Below are 26,375 nucleotides of genomic sequence, written 5' to 3' on the forward strand. Positions count from 1 at the left end.
AAGTGACACATGTGTTTAATTGTCACCTTTGAAAGACAATTAAATAGTCTATTGTTAACGTTCCGGTGGTGCAATCATGATAAAGCCGGCAGAAGAGTCAAAATGCCGGAAGGCACTTATTACATTTACTAAAAAACCGGAATTTCCGGCATATGCCGGCGAACTTTCACCCATGGAAGTGAGGTTGGCATTTAAGATCTGCATTTTGATACGAGTTCGCGTTAATAAATCAGTTTAAGTCAAGGAGTTATTATCCACTAATTGTGTATCAGACCATACAACCAACAAAATATTACTATTATCTGTCATATCATAGTTAGAGTTCCAAATTTCTTTATTTGAAAGGCTGGCAACCTTTACTCAACGCTTCAACAATTGAAAAAAAAACCCCATTTACTTCTACATTGGATCAAAGTACTAGCTAGGCCTCTGGATTCGAGAAAACTGAATGCTTAGGTAGCCAAATGGTTTAGAGAATACATTCCTGACACAAAGTGTAAATATGAAGAAGCATACACAGTGAGTTAGCAGCAACAATCTTGATTCATAAGTGCCACAGGAAAATTATTCACAGAGATCTGAGTGGCAATTTACCTCTTTGCAAAGTTTCAAGCTTCCCTAAGTTTTAAAGACAATGGCATGAGACCCCCATACATGGCACTTGATTTTAAACACACATCCTTATTTTTATAAAAGATGAACTCACGGAGCATAGATGTTATAGTTATCCTCATTGCTTGAAAATAATTTCCCACAGGGATACACATGTATACAAAAAAATTAGGGATCCGGATTATTGGAAAATAATATCCTCCCATAACTCCATCAACACCCCACGAAGTTGAATTAGTACAAACCTGTTGTTGTATATTCATGTCCATCCCAGGTCTCATCCCAGCATTCATATCCATCCCAGGCCTCATTCCAGCAGGACCCATTGGTGGTCGATTGGGCATACCTCCCATATTGCCAGCATTCATGTTCATATTCATATTGAGGTTGATGTTTTGACCACCCATGGGACCACCTGGCCTCATTTGGGGTCCACCTGGCATCATACCTAGAGGACCACGAGGTCCCATCATACCCATTGGCCCTGTAATAGAAGGAAACGAGAATACAAATATTGCTGTGGTTTGCTTTGTTAAAAAAGGTATGGTGAATGATAAACTTAAGACACTGAGGGGTACCAATAACTATAGATTCATAAGCTGGTGGATAGGTTTTTTTTCTGAAACCTCTTTCCACCCCAAAGTGGATGGATACTCAAAAGTGGAGAGATAGGTGCAGCTGTTAGATCTGGCAGATAGTACTGGCAATCTATTCGAAGGGTAGCAAGCAAGTGCCATTGCCCATCACTCTAGAGACAATGTGAAAAACTACAGCTCCATGCAGAGCTGCCGAAAATAATTTTAGTACAATTAGGTGGGAAAAAAAAAGGAGAGAAAAAAAGACAACAGTAAAAATGAGAAAAGGCAATAAAATAATCGAATCCATAAATAATTTATTCAGATCAAAAAAAAAAGTATCACTCCTAGAACTATGACTTTGGCATAACATAAAATAAACATCAAATATTAAGTGAAGGTCAAATTTCGCATACAGCAACCAACACTTCCGCAAGATGGATCTCTATATTTTAAATTTACTTAGCTAGGCTAACCTTATCGACCAACTTCGGCCATTGCGAAAACGCATATGATCTCATCAGCATCGCATACTAGCATATAAAAGCTAAGAGTAAGAGAGTGTACAATTACACTTTTTTGACACACACTTGGTAGTTCTACTCCATGGGCTCTGAGGATTAGTTTTATGACAATTTATTTAACAACAAAGCAAATAAATATAATCCTTTCTCGCCTGTTTGAATTCCGTTGAGGAAAAAAAGAACCCCTTTTTTCACAAAAATTAACTCTCTATTAACAGAAGTTCTATTGGATGAGATGTGGCTGTACAAGCTTGTTGACTAGGTCAGATATACTGGATGTTTGAATGAGCCTAATATGTCTCTGCAAGGCTTTTCTAAAAGTATCTTTGTTGTGAGAGATGAGAATGTCTTCAAAAAGAAGCTGGTAATTTGGAATTATTGTTTGAAAAAGGAAGATACAGTCATGTTTCCAAATTTGAACAAGTATTTGATCTGCGTTGATACCAACCAGGGGAACTACGAGGGCTCTTTCATAATTAACCGAAAAATGCCTGTAAAATCCGCGTTTTTATGCTATCAACAAAATTCTTGCACATGTTCATACCTTGACTCGTCCTTCATTTCTCTACGTAACAGCCAAGTCTGTCGACACACTTCTGCCAACGCCGCACCATGGAATAGATACCTCTCGGAAGAAATTTCCGTCAAGGTTTTGTAGCCATTTCCGCACATGGTCAACAAGCTCTTCATCGACATCAAAGTGCTTTCCTGCCAGCTCACGTTTTAGTGGCCCAAAGAGGTGATAATCAGATGGTGCGAGGTCTGGACTGTGTGGTGGGTGTGGCAAAATCTCCCATCCATATTTCTCTAGCCAACCTTGCTTCACTCGTGCTGTGCGGGGTGTAGCGTTGTCGTGTTGCAAAATGACCCCGTTGGTCAACTGCCCTGGGCGCTTTCTGCGAATGGCCTCCCTAAGCTTGTCAAGAGTTTGGCAGTACCTTGCAGCGTTGATTGTTTCTCCAGGTTGTAAGGTTTCGAACAGAATAATACCACGACTGTCCCAGAAAACAGTTCCCATTATTTTCTTTGCTGACCGCATGACTTTGAATTTCTTCGCAACAGGTGAGAATGGATGTTTCCATGTCATCGAATCTTGCTTTGTTTCTGGGGTGCAATGGTGCAACCAAGTCTCATCACCGGTGACTATGCTGTCAAGAAAAGTCACATCGTACCCTAGAAAGTCTCCGCCGGCGTTGGCAGTATGCCCGTGAACCCTGCGTGAGCTCTTGCTTCTTCTCAAAAGTTCCCTGCAGATGTCAAATCTTTGTTCTTTATGATTGTCTGTCAATTGCTTAGGAACCCATCTTGCGCTGACTTTTCTGTAACCAAGTTCATCAAATACAATTCTATGGGCAGAAGTTTCCGAAATTTCAAGACTGCTTGCGATTTCATGAAGTTTCAGCCTCCTGTCTTGACGAATAAGCTCATCAACTCGCTTCACATTGTCTTCTGACGTCGAAGTTATCGAACGCCCTCTCCCTTCCCTGTCTGTCAAGTCGGAATGGCCGGCTTCAAACAAATTACACCAGTGATAGACTTGTGTACGGCTTATAACATGCTCACCATATACACTCTGAAGTTCTTTATGAATTTCGGTAGGATTCAGACTTTTGGCGTTCAAAAAACGTATGACAGCTCTGATTTCTTCCTTTGACCAAGTTTCAAGGTGGGCCGCCATCTTTAAAATCGTCTAGAAATTCATTGTGCAAAATGATGCACTTCATAATTTCTGGGAATATCCGTAAAGAAATAAGGAATATCATGTCGTTTACAGAATTAAAAAATATCCACTGGTTGCTGAGCAATGGGCATTTTTCGGTTATTTCTGAAAGAGCCCTCGTATATGGCATTGTAAGCCATCACTTAAAAGCTTTAGCTGCTAGTTTTGGCCTATTTTCCCAAGAAGATTCCCCAACTGAGACACCTATGAATCAATGATACATTTATCGAATTCAATTAACAAGACAAAGAAATCCTCAATGAACTTGGATGTCATTCAAAATTACGGTCTCAACACAACAATAACAAAAGACTCCCTCTATCACTTTTGGATATACTTTTACAAAGACAACCAGTCTCCAAGCAAAAAAAGCATTTAAATTGCTTGTGACATTTTCTATGAGCAATTCATATGAGGGCATCATTTTCAGCTTTGACTTATAATCCAAGTTAACTCACTCAACCCTAACGCCGACTATATCCGTAGTTTACCCGGGTTACTTTTACCCCATGACTATTTATTACATTTTTATGAGACAAATTATAAGTATATCAAAGCTAAAGTTTTTAGTTTTTACATCTTAATGGTAGTTAAATAAAAATATCTATGTACATGCTCATTTTTAATACACTTGTTCCAATTTTTAAAAATAGAAAAAAAAACAAACTACAGGACTGAGTGAGTTAAACTGAGAAACTGATTACATGCTATGGCTTTCAGAGACATCTTTAGCTCTTCATTTGACGAAAATACTTGCAAAGAAGCCGCAACAAGCTTCACATTAATATTGATATTGCAAAGGAAGCATAATTCGACACCCGAAATTCAGGTGTATTTTTGTCACCAGATAATTCGACACCAGAAATTTGGTTGTCTATTATCACCAGATAATCCGGCACACTGAAAAGTTGAGTCTTAATTTTAGTTTGCTGTTTTCGTTGTTGTTTTATCTTATTTTGTCTATTAAAAAAAAACAAAAACAAAAAACTCGCAATTTCTATCACTCTCTGATTTTCTCCCAGTACACAATATCTCTCTCTCTCTCCCTGGGATTTTTAAGACATTGTTGTAAGGGGGAATATTTTGCTTTGGAATGAAAATACATGTATTTCCATTACAACAATGAACTCATATCATGAGCTAGAGGTGCCTAAATGAGCCAATAAGATTGATAGAAAAATAAAGTGATCAAATGTGACTCAATAAGGGAACAACAGAAAACAAGCAACGTTTCGGCCATTGGCCATCGTCAGGAGACCAACAAATTACAAAATTTTGAGGTAACAAAACATCACATTTTGTCAATTGTGGAAGCAATGTATGGAGAGGGTGTTGGATGTGGATACAGGAAGAGGCGCAATAGAAGAGAGAGAGAGAGAGAGAGAGAGAGAGAGAGAGAGAGAGAGAGAGAGAGAGAGAGAGAGAGAGAGAGAGAGAGAGAGAGAGAGAGAGAGAGAGAGAGAGGGGGGGGGTATGTATGTGTTTGTTTGGATGTTTGTGTATTTATGTGTTAAATGTATGGAAAGAATGGGGAGTGGTGGAGGAAAGAATAGACTGGTAATAAGCGACCTCATACCTACAAACAGGCAGGTATTATTGTTACCCGCTAAGTGGTGCTAGGTGTAGCTCAGAAATTTTCGCCATGATTGTAATGACTTTCATAAGTTTACTATTGTGACAACAATATTGTTTATTTGTCCGAGAATAATAATAATAATAAATTTATAATTCAATCTTTTAAACAATTAATCTGTTAATTAAATAGTTAGATAATTTTACATTATTATTATTATTATCATAAAACATGGTAAAAATATACTGATGAAAATGATAATAACAATGAAAGAAAAAAAAGAAAGAAGAAAATGAAAGAATGATAATAAAAAGAATAATAATATATATACAAATCATTAAATCAGCTGTAAAAATAAAGGAAATAAAAAAATAATGAAATAGATAGAAGGAAAAAAAATTAGTATTGAAAAAAAAAGGCCCCGTTGGGATTTGAATCCAGGAACTTCCAATCAAAAGTAAAAAAGCTCAACCACTACGCTCCTCTCGGCATTCTAGGCTTTCATGTCATTCAGACTCCATCCAACATGGAGCGCACACTTCATTCCGTTTATTGTTTAGACAATTTCTATGCGGATGAAGGGTTTACAGTCGAATTGTTCATTTTTTGCATCATTTAATCCCTAAGCATTTTGATAAGTCCCTCCCTCCAGACAACCATTTAGCTCTACTACACCCTTGCTGATAAATTCACAGGACGGATGGCAGAAGTTATTGACAATAGCTAATTCTCAACATGCACATGGGCGACTCGGGTGTCGAATAACCTGGTGACAACATACACCCGAGTTTCGGGTGTCGAATAACACTCCGTATTGCAAAATAGGTTGTTATTTTGTTAAATTTTTGTGTTTTGTATTGTTATTGTTTGATATTTTTTTCATTGATCGAATCAATTGAGTTTGCATATTGTTATTATCCTTTCATTCAGGACGAAATAAGAAGTCTATTCAAAAATTATGCATTTAATTGCGAATTGACAAATCTGGTAAAATAAGGATCAATACCCTCAAATATATTTTAATAATTTTTTTTGCTATCGGTCCATAAAATTGTGTTCTCATTTTTAACAGTCCGTCAGTGCAAAAGGTTGAGAATCACTGTTTTGAATAATAATAATTGGGATAAACTCTGGCACTATGAGCCCTGAGGGTCTAAAATACAACATGATGCTTAACCCTTTATAAGCAGATAAATAATGGGAGGGAAATTTAAGATTTGATAAATGAAATTTGAAAAGTATTCTCACCTTGCATGTTATTTTGCATGTTCCCTTGCATATTACCCTGCATTGGGCCAGGACCACCAGGGAAATTGGTCTGTCCCTGCATACCCATCATCATTTGTTGTTGTGGTTGTGGTGGCTGCTGCTGTTGCTGTTGCTGAGGAAGAGGAGGCTGTTGCTGTTGTTGGGGTGTCACATTCATATCTTCGCTGCCAGATGCAGTCTGGTTGTTGTTACCTGATTGGGATGGATCACCATCCTCCTCTTCTCCATTTTTCATTCCTGATGTCAAAGTAAATTTAAAAATTTAAAAATGATATTACAAAATCTGCACTACACTAATTGTTGTGCATTAAATCAATCCTTTCAATGGAATAGACATGTGGGATCTGGGAAACAGAGAACCCATCATTTATTTTGATGCCAGACCCTCACATTGGATTATTTGTGATTGTCTTTTTGTGTCAAAATTTACAAAATCATTTTGTGACATGCTCATAAACACTTGTTATTTAAAAATCTGATTGAATATTGATTATGATATCAATTAAAATATGACTTGATAAGATGGTTTTGTTTAAAAAGTAAATGTGACTTTTTGACGAATCAAATTAAATTTTATTGCACTTTTGATTCATTCATTTTGACAATTTTTTATTATGCATGGGTGCAAGCAACTGGACCTCAAAAAGCCTGCAAGTCTACTTATGACCAGACATATAATCTGAAAAAAGCCTGCAAGATTCACGGACGCTGTGTTTTTGTCTGGGTCAACTTTCATTTCTTCTCTAATCAACTTCCGGTTCAAATTTAATAATATAACTTATCACTTCCGGGTCACAGTAGCATCGTGATTCAAAAGTTTCGCTTAATCATATGGACGTACCCGACCCGATTGTTGGGACCTAAACAAAAAAAAAATAATTTTTAAATAAAAAAATCAATCAATCAAATCCAAATCGCAAAAAGCCGGCGACGTTTTTTTCGGTAATCCAATCGGCCAGCAGTAGCCGGCACTCTTGCACCCATGATTATGTCAAGTCCACATTTAACAACAGCAAAAAAAATTTGAATTACTTGTTTTCAAGGCAAAACCTGAGTTCGAGTAAATTTCATATAATATGTTTCTGCCTTGATTAACAGACGTAAAAACCAAATCATGAGAAGTGACTATTTTTCAGTTCCATGAAGGTGACAGCAGGGACATCCCATCTATCATAACAAAAATACATATTAAAAACATCACCAGCATTTTCCATCACCATACCTTTTAGTCGTGGTGGCAAGGATTCTTCATCCACCATACCACCTCCTAGCAAGCCTTGGATGTCCATGGGTAGCTGGTCCCATGGAACGTATGTCACACCCTGATCCACATCCCACAAGTCTTTAAACATCGATTCTTTCACTCCAATTCCTGGGGCCCAGGCAACCTGACAATAAAAAAATATCACTAATATCACAACCAAAATTTGAGATTTGAAAAAAAAATATTCATATTTACAAAAAATCAAGCAAACAAGTGACTTAAAACATGTTCTTTGTTTAGATTAAAACCTAAGCATATATCAGTTACAGTGGGACACTCTCATTGTGAAATGTCCGTTGCCGACGAAATCATCACAATTAGCAGGGTTCCCCGATTTGCCAGGAGGTGAATATTTCAATTGTCACTCAATCCTCAAATTACTACTAAACATCTTAAAACGGATAGCCCTGAAATTGGTTAATGAGGCCAGACTTCAAAAGAGATAGTCTGACAATGAAGGACTGGTGCATTCTTTTGCCTTATGTTATTATATAAATGTTTGAGCGGTGGAAGGAAGAATGTTTTGTTTTAGCTTTTCCTTTCCTTCTTTTTATCTACTTTGGCCGTTTCGTCAGAGGGAAGAAAAGTAACCTCCCCTTTTCGTTTTTTTCTTCATTCTCTCCCTCCCTCTTTCATTCCTTCCTTATTTTTCTTTTCTCCTTCTTCTCTCTTTGTATGTTTTGTTCAAAATCTTTGTCAACCAATTTTCTATACAACATGCAAAACACCCAATAGGCTGTTTGTTAATGGACTATTGCTGCATGACAAACTGCAGTTTACACATTTCCCTCCAGATCATCCTATCAAGCCATTTAGCCAATAAAAAGAGCATTCATAAGAAACGTCAACTGGATGCACATAGTTGTCACACATGTATCAAAACAATGCGCCTTCAACTGTATGATACTGTTTTGTCATTGTAGATGGCAACAAACTACTGGCATTTCCTTTCTTGCTCATAAGCATGTTATGTTGGCTATAGAGATAAGGGCTTTAGATAATGCGCATTCTTTTATCTTGGTGTTGTAGTAGTTTGCTTTAGTTTCTTTGATTAAACGTTACTATACTTTTTTCTTTTGTATGTTATGACTCTAGTAACAGAATAAAACCAAATAAGGAAAGAAAAACAGGGTTTTATAAATAATAAGCATTGTGTGAATACTTACAAAATTGGCAAAACCCTTTACCAAAGTATTATTTATATTTTTATATTTTGAAGGGTTTTACGGTGCTTGCAACACATTAAGGTCATATCAGCGCCAGTAAAAAGGAAGAAAATGGGATAGTAAATAGTTCTAGAATTACAATTAAAGAAACCAAGAGAAAGTAAGACAAAGGGGGAACTAGGAACAAATAGGGATCAGATGTAGATTCCAAGAGCATACTTTCAATGTACTTAGTTTGAGATCACCTATAAGTCTCATCCAGACACAAGCACAAAATCCAACAAGGAGGAATACACTCAAATGCCTACATTATACATTAAAAATAAATAAGATAATACATGACAGAGATGATTTACAAGGAAAAAAATATCATCTCCCAAAAAAATATCTATGCATTTGACTGTTTCCCTCCCAGCTAGGACTCCGCCAGGGCCAAGACAAAACCAAGTAATCTCATTCCAAGACAAAGACAGAAAGCATGTTGGAAAACAGATATAAGGGGATAGAAGACACAGTATGTACCTCCCTGCCCACTATGGGAGGTCAGGATCCCCACCCAGTTTACCAAAGTAGAGATTCCATCTAATACAAAAAGCAAAAACAAAACAAAAGAAGGCTCGAACAATAATGATTATGCCCAAAAGATGAGTTGTTTTACCTTGAGAGCATTTCCATTGACCTTGACACCTTTGAGTCTATCAAGGGCCTTAAAAGCTTCCTTACGCTTGGTCAGGCAGACAAAGGCACAACCTCTTGGTGGGATCATCTGTTCAATGAAAGATAAATAATATTACGATGATACAAAGGACATGCTTCGAATCCTCCACTGGCTGCCAGTCCGGGATAAAATTGAATATAAAATAGCCCTTATCTGCTTCGGTGTATTTGAGTCTTCTGTCCCTCTCTACATCCAACCGTACGTACCTCTGAGAAATCTTAGATCCCACGATTCAAAATTGTTAGCATCTCCTAAAACTAAACTTAAGTATTTTGGTGATAGGTCTCTTATGAAATTCGGACCCACGATTTGGAATGATCTCCCTCAATCTGTGAGATTCTCGAGCTCAATAGACATTTTCAAAAAAGCCCTGAAAACATATCTTTTCAGGAAATATTTACTTAATTGAATTTTAAATGTATTGTATGTGACATTTATATTGATGATGTATTGATGCCCTTTTATGCTCTTAATTGTTTTGATACTTTGGTTGAATTGTATTTTTTAAAATTTTAAAGCACTTTGAGGTTTCGGCGAAAGGCGCTATATAAATATGCTTATTATTAATAAAAACAATATAAATAAGATAATATAAATATGATGAAATTTATCAGTCCATAAAGGAAATTTGTTCCAAATGAATAAATGAAGATGACGACACTCAGCTCTTTGTCATTGTTTCAAGAACACCAACATTTTACAAATATTTTAAAGTTATGCACAATTTTGTGTTGGTACACTGATCTGACTGGCTCAACTGGTGAGTATTTTACTGAAACACATGTGGATCAATACTAATTCAGTAGATTTTAAAATTAATAAAAACAACATGGGTATTAAGTTTTAAATATCACTAATATGTATATATATATATATATATATATATATATATATATATATATATATATATATATATATATATATATATTGAGAAATTTCAAATTATAATTCGAGGGAATTAATGCATGTATATATGGCCCCACAAAAAAAAAATAGGTTACAATTAAACCCCAGTTTAAAGACTGACCAAATAACACAAAATGTCTATAAAAACAATAATATAGAAATTTGAAAATCCATAGTTATTCTTGCAATTAATGATATCTTCAAAATGAGATGGTGAGGCCAAGTGATCTCCTTACGAGACCTGTGTAACCAAATACTGTAAAATTTTAATGGCCCTCTCAAACCATTTGCCAGTTCTCATTGTAATCCCATAGCTGCCAACTTTTCAAAAATAAAATAAGGAACGCTCATTTGGCCCGGGATGAGGGGATGACGTGTGCCCCCCCCCCCCCCCCCCCCTTCATCGAATCGCAACATATAAAAGTCAGCCTTTTTAATTACTATTACTAACACTAACAAGTTTGAGATAACAGAGGCCAGTCCAAATGTTGCTAAATTATCGGGTTTAGTACCAGCACATTTGAATCGTTAAAATGACACTTTCCACAATTAGATCAAAATTTCAGAACAGACAATACAAAGAAAGAATTCAACTGCCTCAACTTTGATAAGGACCAATACACAAGAAGCACAATTGTAAAATAAATGAAATAACTTAAGATGGTTAGAAATGCATAACTGCCAACCTGGTACATCACTTGAGAGGGCGTTTTGGGGTAAAAATTAGGTGAGTTCAGATAAAAAGTAGGCGATTGCATATATGTTTTCTTTCATGCAACATAATGCTCTTTAAGTAGTACACAATAATAGTAGTTATAGTAAAATGCACCTCTAAATATTAGAGAATTCCTACTTCTTTACTTTGACAAGATAAACACACCTAAAAATGGAGTATACTTATTATTCTTGAACCTAAACCGTTACAAAAGCTTGCTTGAAAAAAAGAAAAAAAATTAAAATCAGATGAAGATGTTTTTTAAAGGGATTAAATTTATATATTTCATAGATTAATAAAGAGAAATAATCATTGTCATGTTTAATCAATATAAGCAATTGATTTTCTGATTGAATACCTTCCAATCAAAGATGTGGATTTAATTTTATTCTTAATTAAAATAATATTTGTAACAAATAGTGAAAGTATCAATACTGTCTTAGAATATTCAAAGTATATCGTGGCTAACATTCATATTCTATGCAAATCCCCAATACATTATGAACAGTTTGAGTAAAATACAGGCGTCATATAAACGAATGGAACTTTTTTAATTGTTGAAAATCATTTATGATAGAGGAATAATTCAAATTAAAGAACTACACAAATGGAGATTATGCTCTCACTGGACACCAATAATAATAATAATAATAATAATAATAATAATAATAATAATAATAATAACAATAATAGTAACAGTAATAGTAATAATAATGGATTAATAATAATTCATTAGGCTCACATGCCTGGTTTACCACAAATTAGTCAAAAATTACAAAATACGGAATTTGAACTAAAAATAAGGACTTACGGACTCAGGAAGTCAAATACAGAACATTTTTAAGTCAAATACAGAACATTTTTAACGGAACGGTTGGCAGCTATGTAATCCAATCTCAATGTGTAAATTGACTTAATCAATGAAAGCCGCCCCCCCCCCCCCCCCTACTCCCATCTTTCTCAAACTTACATTAATAGTCTTGATTGTCCCGAATCTTTCAATGTGTTCACGTAACTCCTCTTCTGTTGTATGTTTTGTGAGACGCCCAAACCACAAGGTTGTTGTACACACTGTATGAGAGAAAAATATATATATAAAAATTGGACATCACCCCCTCCCCCCAATATTCATTAACATTCAGGTGGGTAACATAACTTACTCCATCCCCTCTCACCTAACTAGATAGTTTGTTTTGTTTTTAGGTGTTTAACGGCGCTTTCGACACTATTTAGGTCATTTAAGCGCCCGTTTCTGTCTTTTATTAATTTTTATCGGCCTTGAGGGGCCATAGCTGCTCAAAACGTGTACTGTTGTAATAAAATCTTTATAAAATCATAATAGTTACATGTTTGTTATGTAAAAATATTTATTTACAATTTCTGCAGGAGTTCACATTCCTGCAGATACTTCAACTAGATAAAATATTCATTGTACAGTATTAACTACTTCTAAAGGTACTAAGGGTACTGGAGTAATTAAATATTCGGGTTTACTAAAACCTATGATAGGCAACAAACACAAAACCATAACATAAGTTAGGGGAAAAAATTACAAATGGTATAAATACTCTCATTACCTTATATTAAAGTTAAAAATCCAATAAATAACATAATCACAATTACCACTTATGCAATTATCCTTAACAGGAGGCAATCCAGCTTTCCTTCTTTCACGTTCCTTTTCCTTTTCCCTCTCCCTTCGAGAAGATCCTCGTTCACGAGACCTGAGGTAAAACAAATCAATAGTGGTTCAGACTATATTTTTCCCTATTTATTTGTTAAGTACAACCAAAATGAATAAAGTAATAACTGATAACATTGAGGAAAGCAAATCTACTTCTGAAAAAAAAAATGTCACATTAAAAGTAAAAATGTCAAAAATAAATTAAAAGCATTGTTGGTGGTGATGATGATGATGATGACGTGCTGGTGGTTGTAGTAGTGGTAGTTGTGATGATGTGAAAGGTATTTGCTTTTGCTTGCTTTTAAGGGTTTTACGGCGCTTGCAACACATTTAGGTCATATCAGCACCAGTAAAAAGGAAGAAAATAGTATAGAATAGAATAGTAAAAACATTCCAGATGTATAGTTAAAAGGACGAGGAAAAAGTAAGACAAAGGGGAATGGTTCAAATAGGGAACAGATGTGGGTTCCAAGAGCAGACTATCAGTGCACTTAGGTTTGAGATCACCTAAATGTTTCACCCAGACACCAGCGCCTTACCAGAATTTGACCAAAGTTGCCTGTAACATGTAATTTTTTGACTCAGGTCAGAATATCTTTCCAGTGAAACCAGAATTTCTGAACCTCTGCAGTAATAAAAATAATAATAATTAAAATTTTTATAATTACCAACCTGGAACGTCTGTATCTCTCTCTGGATCTGGATCGGCGACGCCTTTCTCGAGAACGAGATCTTGATCGTCTTCTTCGACGAGGGGACCTACAATAAATGGATGAATATTTTTTGAATATATTCATTACAATATAGAAGTTTTAAAAAAGACAGACTAAACCTCAATTGTATATTTTACACAATTTTCCTATAAAAAATAGTGATTCGAATAAATATCGATGTAAAATTTTATTTAAAGAAGTATCAGTAATTATTTAAAGAGAGCATTATCAATAGAAAATAGAAGAATTTGTTTTTGTTTTTAATTGAGCTTTTATAAAGCGCAATATCCACTAAACGTGCTCCAAGTACTTTACAAGGGGTCCCTGGCCAACAGCAACATTTAACACGTATGACAGGACATGACGCCTAAAAAAATTTTCGGACAGAGACAACGTTGTTAACGGCCAGGTAATCATTTTACACCTGAGTATGGTGAGAGAATGTGAGCAAAAGCCTTCTCCGAGGACTCAACTATGCGCCAAGCGAGGCTTGAACCCAGGACCTTCCGATCCGAAAGCGAGTGTCATACCACTAGAAAATACTAGAGCAGTTTATAGGACAGACACCATTTATAAAAAATTATTAAAAGGGTGCCATTTCAGCAATTTATAATTGTACAGTCCTTAACAGAATAAACCCAACATGAACAAAAAAAAACAAAAAACAAAAAAAAAAAATAAAAAAAATTTTAAATGTAGGTATAGTGGAAACGTCTGTGCATTGCTCACCTGGATCTGTCTCGAGAGCGATCTCTCCTCCGTCTATCCCTCTCCCGACTGTCCCTTTCGTCCCTGTCATCTTGGTCCCTGTTCTGGTCTTGGGACGAATCTTGATCCATCATGACAGACTATAACACAAAAATATCAGTATAAAAATATAATTGATTATATAATTCTAAATCTTTAGTTCAAGACCACCATCAAAATAATTAATGCAAATCAAACTACATACTGACAGGAATGAAATAAAATAATATTAAAGGTCTTTAAAAAAAAAAAACAACAACAAAGAAACCAACTCATCTTTTAAGTAATCTTACTTTAAGGCAACTGCACTGAGACAAAACTAAAGAGAGAAGAAGAAAAAAAGGTTGTATGGAAATAAAAAGTGATGAAGAAACATTCTTATCAATGTCCCAATTGTAATTCATTGTTTATCACAGAAGAAAAAAGAAATTAATCAACGTATAAACTAAATGAGATATGAAAAACTGTTGTCATCTTGAATGGATAATAAAAAGTCTCACCTGTTCAATCTCCCTGTCAAACTCCTGTTGCTGTTGCTCAAGGAACCTTTGCCTGATCTGCTCCTGATCCTGAAAGTTTTCCTGAGGCCGTGGTGGCATTGGTGGCATGGGAGGCATCATATTGGGGGGTGGCTGTTGGAGCAGACTAGCAATACCACTGAAGGAAGAAAAGGTGAACATCATCTTTTTATTTTTTAAAACAATTTTTGTTCCAGTCTAGTAGTCAACAGTTTAAACAAGAATTTTACTGTTGGCTGAAATAGAGGTGAATAAAACAGATGGAGTTTACAATTTCTTAAGTCTGAAAATATCAAGGATCAAGACAGTTCTAACTTTGTACAAAGTGGTGGTATCTCTCATATTATTAAGAACAGTTTTGGTTTATTTGAAAAATCCCACCATCTTCTCAACTCTGGTTTATTCAATTGGACACATATAAATAAATCTTAGCTCTTTGTCTTTTGTTTATCGGAATAAATGCCTAAATAATGCTTTAATGCTTTGGTCTATCAAGTAACTACTATTAATGAACTTTAAAAAATCACTGATAGTAACTAATATTTAGTGTATCAAAATTTTACAGACTAATCTTGAAAACCAGAATTAGGAATGACATACTGCTACAAGTATTCTTTACACCATTATGTCAAAAAATGTTTATTGAATGTTTTCTTATATTACGATTTCTTTTACCCACCATTTAAAAACCCCATTTCTTTCTTAACAAATGAGACAAAATATTCTTAGCATATAGTTGGAATATTTGGAATTCTCCATTTTCTATGTCTCCAGACCCAGTCGGATGAGAGTATTACTGTCTATGTACAGATCCAGTTTCGAATCTAAGAGTGATCAAATCTTTGTCATGTTGCGATAGCCCCCAATAAATTTCATCATTTATTTCAGTATAAAGAATATGCACTTTTTAAGCCAGCACTCAAGTTTAAGAAATCATTTTTTTCCCATCCAAACAAGATTCATCTTCTTGTCATCGTCTCTTGAACTTTTAATTTTTCCCCTAAATTAAGAGAAAATATGAAGAAACTAATGTACAAAGGTTTTTGTTTTTAAGGGTTTAACAGCACTTGTGACACATTAAGGACATTTTAGAGCAAGTAACTTAGTAACAGAGATGATATAGTAATAAAAAGTCTAGATTTACAATTAAAAGCACATCAGAAAAAGTAAGAAAAAGGGGATTGGTTTAAATTAGGGACAGATGTTTGTTTTTGTTCTTAAGGGTGTACTGTCACAATAAGGACAATTTTATTAAGTTTTATCAAAAATGATCTTTTCAATGCTTTTTCTGCAGTATTATGTGTGTCCAAGCATATTTCTAAAGACTTTTTGGAATAATTTCCACTATCGGTGTGTATGAGGTGGCATTTTAGGGGTACCCCGCCCCGAAAACTTCAGATTTTGGGAACAACTTTTCTCAAAAAGTGTCTATTCAATTTCACTGAAACTTGCTATGTAGGTGTCTTTAATACTGCTCTACATTATGTCAGAGGGATTTTTCTATTCTTATCCTAGTAAAGATTTTATAGCATCCGGAAGTCTTCAATCCGTAAAACTGTGAAAATTTTTCCTTTTTCGCAGTTTTTACCCTCTTTGGACCCCCATATCTAAAAATATAATGCTTATATTGCCAAAAGCCTCTGACATAATGTAGCCACACTATAAACACACAAGTGTGTGAAAGGAAAAAGAAATTGAATAGACAGTTTTTGAGAAATCTTGTTCCCTGCTATCCCACCCCCTAAGAAAATGACATTTTGAGAAAATGGGAAAAAACGAACCTTCTCGTAGATTATACAAAATATAGTGTCATGAACCCCCTAAACTGTGTTGTTTTAAACCCAAGAATCATTCTCCTGTGGAAAAAAGATACAATTAGTTATGAATTTATAAAAATGGTACTTATCCGTTTGAGGTAATCCATCCAATGTCACGTGTCGTCTGGGACTCCGCAATCAGAAGCCGCCTGCAGCATACTGCTCACCGCCTTCCAGTTGATGTAAACGTTCTTCCTCCCTTGTCTGTGCTAACCTCCTCATCTCCCTTTTCCTTTTAAAGACAAATTCACCTGCTCTGTCTGCATTCTTTATCCTAACATTGTCCCTTTTAGTCCCATGCTCCACAAAATGTCGTCCCACACTAAGTCCTATTGCCGAAATGAAATCCTGCGATGCCTTTGCTCCCTTGTTGAATTCTCCTACTCCAATCCCACATGAAATTTCCAAACGCTGTCTCCCTACAAACACATGTTTTGGACACCTAGACCAAATCAAAGCATGGATGCTTTCATTTACATTCTGAGTCATTCCAAATAAACATCTCCCCAACAAATCATCATCAGTCAATCTAACATAAACGTCATGGATGTGTTCTGCTACAGTCGGTAGAATAAATGTGGTCATATGTCTGTCGTGGTCAGGTGCTGGCAGACCATTAGCCTTGGCTTTCATGTAGAAGCACCAAGAATCAATTCCTTCTGGGCAGTACTCATGGCGTGGCTGTTTATTGGTTGAGGTGCAGTGATAAAAAGAAGCCCAAATTGCGCGTCGCATGTCGTCCACAGTACTGTTTGATCTAATGGCCCGCGTGTAATATTTCTGAAGTCTGGCGATCTTTGCCTTTGTCAATTTTCCTTTTCCATTCCCTCCTAACGTTACCTTTACCTTCTTCTTGTTGTCCACAGTCTTCCGCAATGCTGTTCCTAGTCTCTTCGCTACATGATTTACACACTCCCTCTTCTCAATTGTCATCCCCTCATACGGTCCCGAATTGTTTAGCTGCTTGATGGTGTTGCTGTCCCCGTCACTAATCATTGTTCTATATCTAAGTCCATTCCGCTCTACAGATCTACTCCACATATTCACAGCCGCTACCTGTTCCATACTACCTGATGATCCTTCATGGTTCCTATCACACTCCTCCTTATGGCCACTCAAGAATTCTGCATACCTATCACTATCCCCCTTCAGCTTGTCTCCTACTGTCACACACTTATGGCAATACTTAGAAAGAACCTCATGGTCCACTACAAGTCCTGTTCTGTTCTCTATCACACATCCTATCCCTAACATTGATTTATGTCCCCTCGTGTGCCAACTACCATCATACGAAACATCAACATCAACAATTGGTTGCCCTGCCTGCTCAGGATACGCTCGACGAACAACATCAACAGCTTCAGAACGGAGACGAGACGAATAGCTGGCGAACTGGCGGTGGATGGCCTTCTGGTGGCGAAGAAAGGTCTTATGATGTAGTACAGGCATATCCATCATGCCGCAAAATGAGGCTAAGCCAGCCTGTCCACTTCCATTAGCCAAGGATGAAGCGACTCCACGACGATTAACTTCAAAATATTTATCTTTTTTACGAGATGTATAAAAGGACGATATAACTTTTGAACATGATTTACAAGACAAATGTAGAAGAATGGCAAGACCAACAGAAGAATCACGTGAAACCTCCAACGTAGACTGGAAACAAAAAGGGCAGAGAAGACAATCAACAAGATCCTGGAATACAATCAGCTGCACGATGGTCGAACATTCCAATGAAGACGAAGATGAAGGCTCAGACGTAGAGGCAAAGAAATCCAACTTACGAGCTGATGATGAAGAAGCAGAAGCTGAAGCTGTTGGTTGCGGCGAAGAAAAAGATGATGGAAATAAAGGTGAAGTCGCTGCGTGGGGCGAAGATGTCACAGAAGATGTGGATGCTGGCTCTGGTTCATTAAAAAATTTCTGCTTCTTCGCATCCCTTGCCTTCTTCAAAACATCTTTCCGTGACTTCCTTTTCATGCTGCTAATGGAAGCATTGAAGGTGGAAACCTTGGCTCTAGGCATGACAATCTGTGAAAATAAATAAATATAAATATACCATAATAAATAATTTAAAAAAAAAAAAAAAAAAAAAAAAAAAAATATATATATATATATATATATATATATATATATATAAAATAAATAAATCGGGGGTTAGCTTAGCTCAGCGTTACGGTCTTTGCTTCGTACCGGAAAGGTACCGAGTTCGATCACCAGCCTCTGTGCTGTGTGGACTTGAGCAAGCCATCTCGCCCTAGCTCAATTTGCAGCGCAGCACTGCGGTTGACGCCTTGGTTATTCCAATCTACCCTTGGAATAGACCCTGGAGAATAATTTCCACTATGGGATGAATAAAGGGGTTTTAAAAAAAACAATTTTATTATAACATTTTTATTGCACCCCCTACTGCTAAGCAGTGTTGGAATCAGCCCAAAGTTTTGCCTTAAAAGCACAAAAGATACCCACACATAAGAATTCTGGCTACCAATCATAGTTAAGCACAGATCTGGTATTGCTTTGGATCAAAGTAAAAAAAACATTAAAGAAATTAAAAGAGCAGGCAGAAAGGCCGCTTTCTGGGCAAAATGAATTCCTACCACAATAAGGTAACTAAAAGTCACAGTGGGCTGACCACCTGCTTGGCTAATGCCTTGGTCTAGAGTAATTTCACTTTAAAGTGGCCCTACACTGAAAGGTGAAAAGGCAGAAACTATAGATCAGAAAGAAAGAAACGCCTTTAGGTCAAGAGACGAGAACCATACCTCAGAGCATTGAGAGCACCCCCCCCCCCCCCCCCACACACACACACACACAGACTCTTGTAGAATGATGGTTATAAAAAAAAATAAGCACAATCTAGATAATCTCTAAGTTCTAACTCACTGACGTCAATGGTAATCCAAGTCTAAGTTAGCTTTCGACGTCTATCTGTCTGTCTAAGATCTACTATAGATCGGCGTTTAGTTATCTCCTTATTTAAGCTCAATGATCTTCACTAGTCTAATGTAAATCAAAGAAAACAGTATGGTTCTTAATAATCGTATTAAAAATAAAATAAAAACAAAAATTAGCCTTTAGAATTATTTACGAGCAGCATTCTCTTTTACTATCGTCAATGTTTACATTTTAGAATGGAATGCACACTTTGAGACTGTAACCGGTCAATCTGATTTCACTAGTAATAAATAAATAGACATACTTACTGGCTAAAGCGGTATCCAGGCGTCGAAATGATTATCTACCAATTTTTGGTTCTTTGGAAAATGATGATAAAACTTTGCAAATAAGTAAATGGAGTGAAGTTTGTCATGAAACGACCAAAAATCAGTTCGAATCGAAGCGTAAGTAAACGTAGTCGAATGCTCCGGAAATGTACCCGTTGTTATGTCACGTGACTGAAAACCGGTTACGATTGGTCTTGGAATGTGAGCTAAAATTTTCCATGACGGTAATTACTAAAAATAACTCCTAGACGTCTCTTCAGCCAATCAAAGAAAGGAAAATAGGCTTGGAATTTCTCGATTTCCCCGCCGACCTGTGACACATACGCGAAAGAATGTGAAAGAACGGAAATGCCCTTTCCCTGACATTTCTGCTAATACCAAATAAGCCGGGGTTCAGTGCGGGTTACTAAGGACTATCGAACGTTGATTCTGACGAAAATGACGGAAAAACTTTGCGTTTAGACGATAGTTGCGTCACAAAAAAATTATTTAAAGCACTTTTTTGTAAAAATTTAGCCTTTTGAATGTTTTCAGTGTGTTAAAGAAAGGTTGAATTACCTGAAAGTGCCCTAATCTCATTTTCGATAATTTTAGTGGAATTCATAGTAAAACCGTCCTCTCGACCAGCGCGTACCCCCTTAAGGGTTTTACGGCGCTTGCAACACATTTAGGCCACATCAGCACCAGTAAAATGGAAGGAAATTGATAGTAAAAACATTCTAGATGTACAATTAAAAGGACTTGAGGAAAAAGTGAGACAAAGGGGAATGGTTCAAATAGGGAATAGATGTAGAATCCAAGAGCACACTATCAATGTATTTAGTTTGAGATCACCTAAAAGTCTCATCCAGATATAAGCACAGGATCCACTAAGAAGAATATACTCAAATGTTTACAAAATATAGTCAAAACAAGAGCTATAACATACACAAAAAAGAGATGATGTACGAGGAACAAAAAAGCATCTAAAACTAATACTTTACATTCGACTGTTTATCAGCCAAGGATGCAGCTTGAGTTACGTAAATTACACCAGAATTATGGGGATCAAACAATATCAGAAAACAATATAATTTTCTGATTTGGTACTGGTAACAATGTTTGCTATAGGCTTAACTTGGAAATAAACTTTTAACTTGTTTCCAAATTTTTGATATTTGCTTGCCGATAAAAAAAATCCTTCCCACATCCTGTTAAGCAGCATCACGTAAATTACATTAATCAACAGTAACTTTTTCAATTGAATTAAATATATTTATAATAAGACCTGTGAACTAAGTGAAATAAAATTAATAAAAAAATTATACAAGTCTTATCCTGAGTGACGATGTATGATAATTATTCTGTCTCCGCTGAAGGAGACAATTGGAGGATGTGATGCGTCACATGATCACTATTAAAGCCGAAAAAGCTGCCCACAACAAGATGTTAATAATTTACGAAACTCTCCATTGAATATAGGTTTTGTATCAAAGCACATTAACCAATATGATTAACACCACACACTGATATTTCCATTATCATAAAATAACAATGATGCCAAAAAAATTCATGACACAAAAATAGGGGTAAAGGGAGAGAAGGGCAATTGACTTCTTCAGCATTATGAGACAACATAATTATCATCATACATCGTCCTCCCAAGGTAAAACTCGTATAATTTTTTATTATTCCAGCTACTTAAATACTGACAGAAGCCATTTGGAGATTTCAATGCTGGGCAGGTTTTAAGGAATGCTTCCCAGTATACTTGTATAAACACAAATATTATTCTAACACAAAACAGATGGTAAAAAAGGCACAAATCCTTGTCAATGAAATAGATGAGAAGTGATCAACATGAAAACATTGCATAAAAGTGATCACGTGACGCATCGTATCCTCCAAATGACTCCTGTCAGCATTTAAGTAGACAGAATAATTAGAAATAAAAAGATATTGATAGGTAACTCTACTCAATGTAAGAGGTTTAGTTCTAGATACCATTATTATATTAAAATCATTTTTTTTTAAATAAAAAAATTTGACTCTACATGGAATGGCCCTGCTTCATGTCATAATTTGCTCATATCTGGGATTCCAAATTGCTTTTATCTCTCATTCTTAGATTGAGACTCGCCTCCCGATTATGAGCTACTTTGGGAAAGTTTCTAGATTAAATATATTGTGAAATTGATTGATTTCAATTACTTGTTGGTAATAAACATTTAAAACCATGGTGCTTAAATATAAACATAAAATAGTCAACCTACCCTTGACTCATCATTTGACTGAGATGCATCTGCTGCGGGGTTGGTTGTTGCTGATGGTGAAGCGGTGGTTGCTGCTGTTGTTGCTGCTGCTGCTGTTGTTGATGGTGGTGTGTGTCCTGTTGGTGATCATCTTCATCATCGCTCTCTCCATAATCAAAATCCAACAATTTCTGTCAAAGAAATTTAATTAGACATGAGAAAAGGAATATTCCACTGTTTAGACCAAATTTTGTTTTAAAAAGACCAATTCAAATCTAACCCACAATGAGCTTACATGTTGTAAAAACCAGGTTTACCTCTAATTTAAAGTGCCATAGCAGGGAATCTAGGACCAGCAGTTTCCTATCCCAAACCACTACTTAAAGGAATCAGAAAGTTGAAAATGAATATGGCATAAAAATGAGGAATCAACTTACCATAAACATGTTTTACCTATAAGAGTTGTCCAATACATTTTCACATTTTCCACTGGTCTTCTCGCTCTTCCTCACTCAATCAAACAATAATATTCCAAAGCATATAAAACAGTAGGCTAATCTAGTGTGATGGCTTCATGCTCTCATAGTACTCAGTTTTAGCCTTTGGCACAAAAGTTTAACTAAATTTGAGTTCACGACACACAAGACTCCACTGTGATTGGATGCGGAATTTTCAGTAGTGAATGCAGAATTGCAGAATGAGCAATTGTTTTGCGGAATGTTAGGAAGCCTAGACCAGCCATCACCAATTGTCAATTACAAAATATTTAAGTGAAGAGCAATCCTTGGACATTTTGCTTCTTTCGTAAGTCTGCTAACAAGCCAAATGTACCAAATATTAAATGTTCAGCTGACAAATACTGACTGTCAAAAGTTCCAATACTTTGGAAACAAATTTTGGTCTTTTTTAATATCTTTATCTTTCATACTTAACCAACTCATCACAAGAAAAACATCATCAATAACATCTATTCACATTCTCCCAATAACTAAAACAGGGATATTAATACATGTATTTCTATACACTCACAATCTGAAAAAAGTATATACATCTGAAATTGTCGTCACATGTTTGTATTTGGAGATGTACCATAGAGCTATTTAGCGAAGTTGTTTTCTATGTTATGCACGGTGTTATTAACCTCAAGATTTTTGTTCACTACCATAGAAGCATACAATCAAAATTTATTTACATTGACAGAATAATCTTGAGCAGAGACTGCAGTATTACTCATATCTATTCATTAAATACCTTGTTAAACCCAGGCTCAGCCACTTTGACAGATCTTGGTCCTGCATCCCCTCCTGCACCCTGGTCTGGTCCTGTCTTTGTCAGCAACTGGTTGGTCAATGTCTGAATCTGTGCCAGCAGATTGCTGTCAATAGGCGGGGCTGATTGGGCCTGGGGTTTGGTTATCCTTTCCGTCTGCATTACCAGTTGTTGTTGGAGGTGTTGCAATTGCTGGAGTTGAGACTCTGGGGCAGTGGCGCTGATGGATCCCTGCAAGATAAACATGTAGTACGCAATGACAAAGAGGTGGTTAACAACTTTGCAACAGAACAATCTAATAGCAAAAAAAAAAAATTAAAAGGTTTGTTTTTTTATAGTTTAAGGCAAGAAAAAAATAAAATATAAATTTTCCTACATTCTACCACTATTGAGCCACTTGCCCTTCAATTCAATTGTTTCAGAAAAGTGAGTGAAGCAGGCACTTATGTTGATAACAAAAAGAAATGAAGTGAGCAGAAAAGTTAATTTATATTCACCTCAAAAAATCAAAATTTACTCAATCTCTCAATCAATTCTTTTTATTTGCTTGTGTTGAGAATATAGCTATTAAGCTTAACTACTGGCTATAAAACTTCGCGACGTTTGTGTGTTGAACCTATGACTTCACGAAGTCTGGACAGCAGCTCAAGATGGACACCGCATTTGATACCACTTTTTAAATTTTTTTTTTTTTTTTTTGGAGTGGTGGGTGGCGTCAATTACAGAGCTACCATCTTGTGGCCATGCAGAGTTGTCATAACAGTAGGGCATGGGTTCGAGCACCGATCATTGCAAAGTTTTTATTCTCTACTGCCATCTGGCACTTTTCTACTCACTTCATTTCTTGTTATAATTCAATTGTTGTATACTTGAGTAAAAAAAAAAGGGGTTTGTGCATTTTGAATAATTGCGTTATAAATACCCAATCCTACACCTTTAAGCAAGGTTAAAAGACATGTTAAAAACTAAGCATTTGTCAAAGTAAAAAGTTAACAAGAAAATTTTTTAAAAGGAGTGATAAAATTGAAAATGCAGTTTTTTTTTATAATTAGCCTTTATAATTCTCTTCTATTCATACTTCGATAATGAGTTTGAAACGATCTCTTTTCTATAATGAATATAAATCATAAATGGCAGTCACCCGAAAAAAAAAGGGTAATAATCTAATTTTTTAAATGGCAACATGAAAAGGAGTCAAATTCAAAAAGGCTAAACTTTCAAATAATGAATGTTGGTGAGAAGTATTTTACACTTACATCTTGTGCCTGTTGCAAGAGTTTGGTAATGGTGGTTAGCATGTCCTTCTGTTGCAGTAGCTGATTAGAACTGGAATCTCCACCACTCCCATTGCTGCTGGCATGGGTCCCTGGCAGTGGGACTTTCTGAGTGACACTTACTACAGCGTCGACTGATCTGTGGGCTGTGAGAGTGAAACGTTTTTACAATCAATGTCAAAGGTGGGAACTGAAAATCATAGTTTCAGGTGGAAAAGTGGACCCACCAAACCAAGGGCGCGAAGCTAACAAACCTTCAGGAGGTGCAGGGGGACATGCATAGTATAACACCCATGATTCACAACAAAAACCACGATTTTCATCGCTACCAGCAATATAATATATGACTACCTCTATCTGCAGTAGTATGGCAAATAGTTTTTGTTCCTTTTCTTATTTGCAGTAATCATTAAAAATGGTTATTTTGACAGTTATTGGGCCATTCCACGTCAAGTGGACCAAGGGTGGGAACCACACCCCCTTTGATTTTCCTCGAACAATAACGCATAGCGTACTGCGACGTGCACCAAAATCGCAAATTTTTGTCAACTTCAAGGCTCAAAACGGTCTAAGATGTCGGCTGGGATTTTTTTCAAAATTTGATATATTGTGCAGATACACTATTTCTATATGCACATGGAAGCTTTCCTTGTATTTTGAGATGCTTCATGGTAAAAATCACATGCAAAGAACCTAAGTATATCAAGCTTAAGTTACAAAGAGGGATAACTCAATAAATTATTTAAACCCCCAAAATCGAAAATTTGTAGTACTAGACCCATATTTTTGCTATATTATGTTGGACCATATGTTATTTATTGAGATACAAATCATCAATGACCAAAAATGAAACAAAGTCATGAAAAAAAATATTGCAAAAATTCATTTGTTTTGCCGAACAGCACGGGGAGCCATATTCAAGGGCAGATAACTCCAAAAGTTGATAAATACTTTCATTTTCCTTCAAATAATGGTAATCTATGCTAAAAGTTGTACTGGATGACCAAATTTCAGAGAGTTAGCTCGATTAATAAAAAAATTATAGCCTCTCAAAAATGGACCCACGAGCAAATTTGATTTTCACTCGTTTTGAGACAAAAGTTCAAAAAATTGTAAAAATTTCAAATATCCATATTCTGAACTGAAAATTTGGTTTTCTTCATGTCTCATAAGTATCTTCAATTGAGCGAAGTTTGAGGAAAATCAAAAGGGGTGTGGTTCCCAATTTCCGAAAATTTGGTCCACTTGACATGGAATGGCCCTATTCCCTTTGCTAAATTAAAAAAGCCTGAAAAATGTTTTCCTCATAAAGATCTTCGTCAAATGGTTTCGCCCTTAAATCATAGAAAAAGATACTTATCCATCTAGCTTCCACTTAACTGTTGCCTTTAAACAACCATGACGTTCATCTTTTAAAAAATCAATTAACCGACACCAACCAAGATCAACCAGATTTTAAAAAGCTGATTATTCTGCTTCATCTTGAAAAAGGGCATCCCTGATTTTATTGTTTCCAATAGGCCTACAGTTTACTATTACTAGTTCAGCATTGATATTTGCTAGCACTGCAATTTGAGTGTGGTATCATTTGTAGTGCATAACAAATCGTAAAATTGAATAGAAGGAGAACATTTTTTGAAAAATTTGTTTAGGTGATACGTTATGTTTGTTTTGGATAAAATTTACATTCGGTCACTTTCAGGCAAATTTATATTGCTTCAAAAATGCATTAAAAAATTAATAATCCTGATGAAATAATATTTGATACAAAACTACCCAAATATAATATTCAAGAGAGAAGTTATTTCTGATAGCCTCAAAGTTCTTTCTAAATTTCATGTGCTACTGCACAT

General features: G+C 35.8%; 2 protein-coding genes across 2 annotated transcripts in view; both read right to left on the reverse strand.

The window, feature by feature from the left end:
* The window catches only part of LOC144968348 (uncharacterized), a 59,006-nt gene that overhangs the window by 18,660 nt on the left and 13,971 nt on the right, over positions 1 to 26,375 (reverse strand). The window contains exons 5-16 of the mRNA XM_078906624.1: positions 24,505 to 24,668; positions 23,231 to 23,479; positions 22,001 to 22,170; positions 14,687 to 14,843; positions 14,169 to 14,287; positions 13,399 to 13,485; positions 12,666 to 12,766; positions 12,013 to 12,113; positions 9,362 to 9,469; positions 7,496 to 7,661; positions 6,253 to 6,510; positions 858 to 1,096 (exon numbers count right to left, since the gene is read on the reverse strand). Coding sequence (XP_078762750.1) covers positions 858 to 1,096; positions 6,253 to 6,510; positions 7,496 to 7,661; positions 9,362 to 9,469; positions 12,013 to 12,113; positions 12,666 to 12,766; positions 13,399 to 13,485; positions 14,169 to 14,287; positions 14,687 to 14,843; positions 22,001 to 22,170; positions 23,231 to 23,479; positions 24,505 to 24,668 — 1,919 coding nt within the window. The remainder of the gene's footprint in view (positions 1 to 857; positions 1,097 to 6,252; positions 6,511 to 7,495; positions 7,662 to 9,361; positions 9,470 to 12,012; positions 12,114 to 12,665; positions 12,767 to 13,398; positions 13,486 to 14,168; positions 14,288 to 14,686; positions 14,844 to 22,000; positions 22,171 to 23,230; positions 23,480 to 24,504; positions 24,669 to 26,375) is intronic.
* Positions 16,511 to 19,838, reverse strand: LOC144968349 (uncharacterized). The gene is made up of 2 exons (XM_078906625.1): positions 19,728 to 19,838; positions 16,511 to 18,552 (listed from the first exon to the last, which is right to left on the reverse strand). Exon 2 carries the CDS (start codon positions 18,544 to 18,546, stop codon positions 16,660 to 16,662), a length of 1,887 nt encoding a protein of 628 aa, XP_078762751.1. The 5' UTR covers positions 18,547 to 18,552; positions 19,728 to 19,838; the 3' UTR covers positions 16,511 to 16,659.

Source organism: Berghia stephanieae, chromosome 3 (assembly GCF_034508935.2).
Source record: "Berghia stephanieae isolate SIO BIC M18660-M18661 chromosome 3, UCSD_Bste_1.3, whole genome shotgun sequence".
Classification (NCBI taxonomy): Eukaryota; Metazoa; Mollusca; class Gastropoda; order Nudibranchia; family Aeolidiidae; genus Berghia; species Berghia stephanieae.

Excerpts from the sequence above, each read along its gene's own strand:
- LOC144968349 (XM_078906625.1), bottom strand. The coding sequence starts at position 18,546 with ATGCCTAGAGCCAAGGTTTCCACCTTCAATGCTTCCATTAGCAGCATG.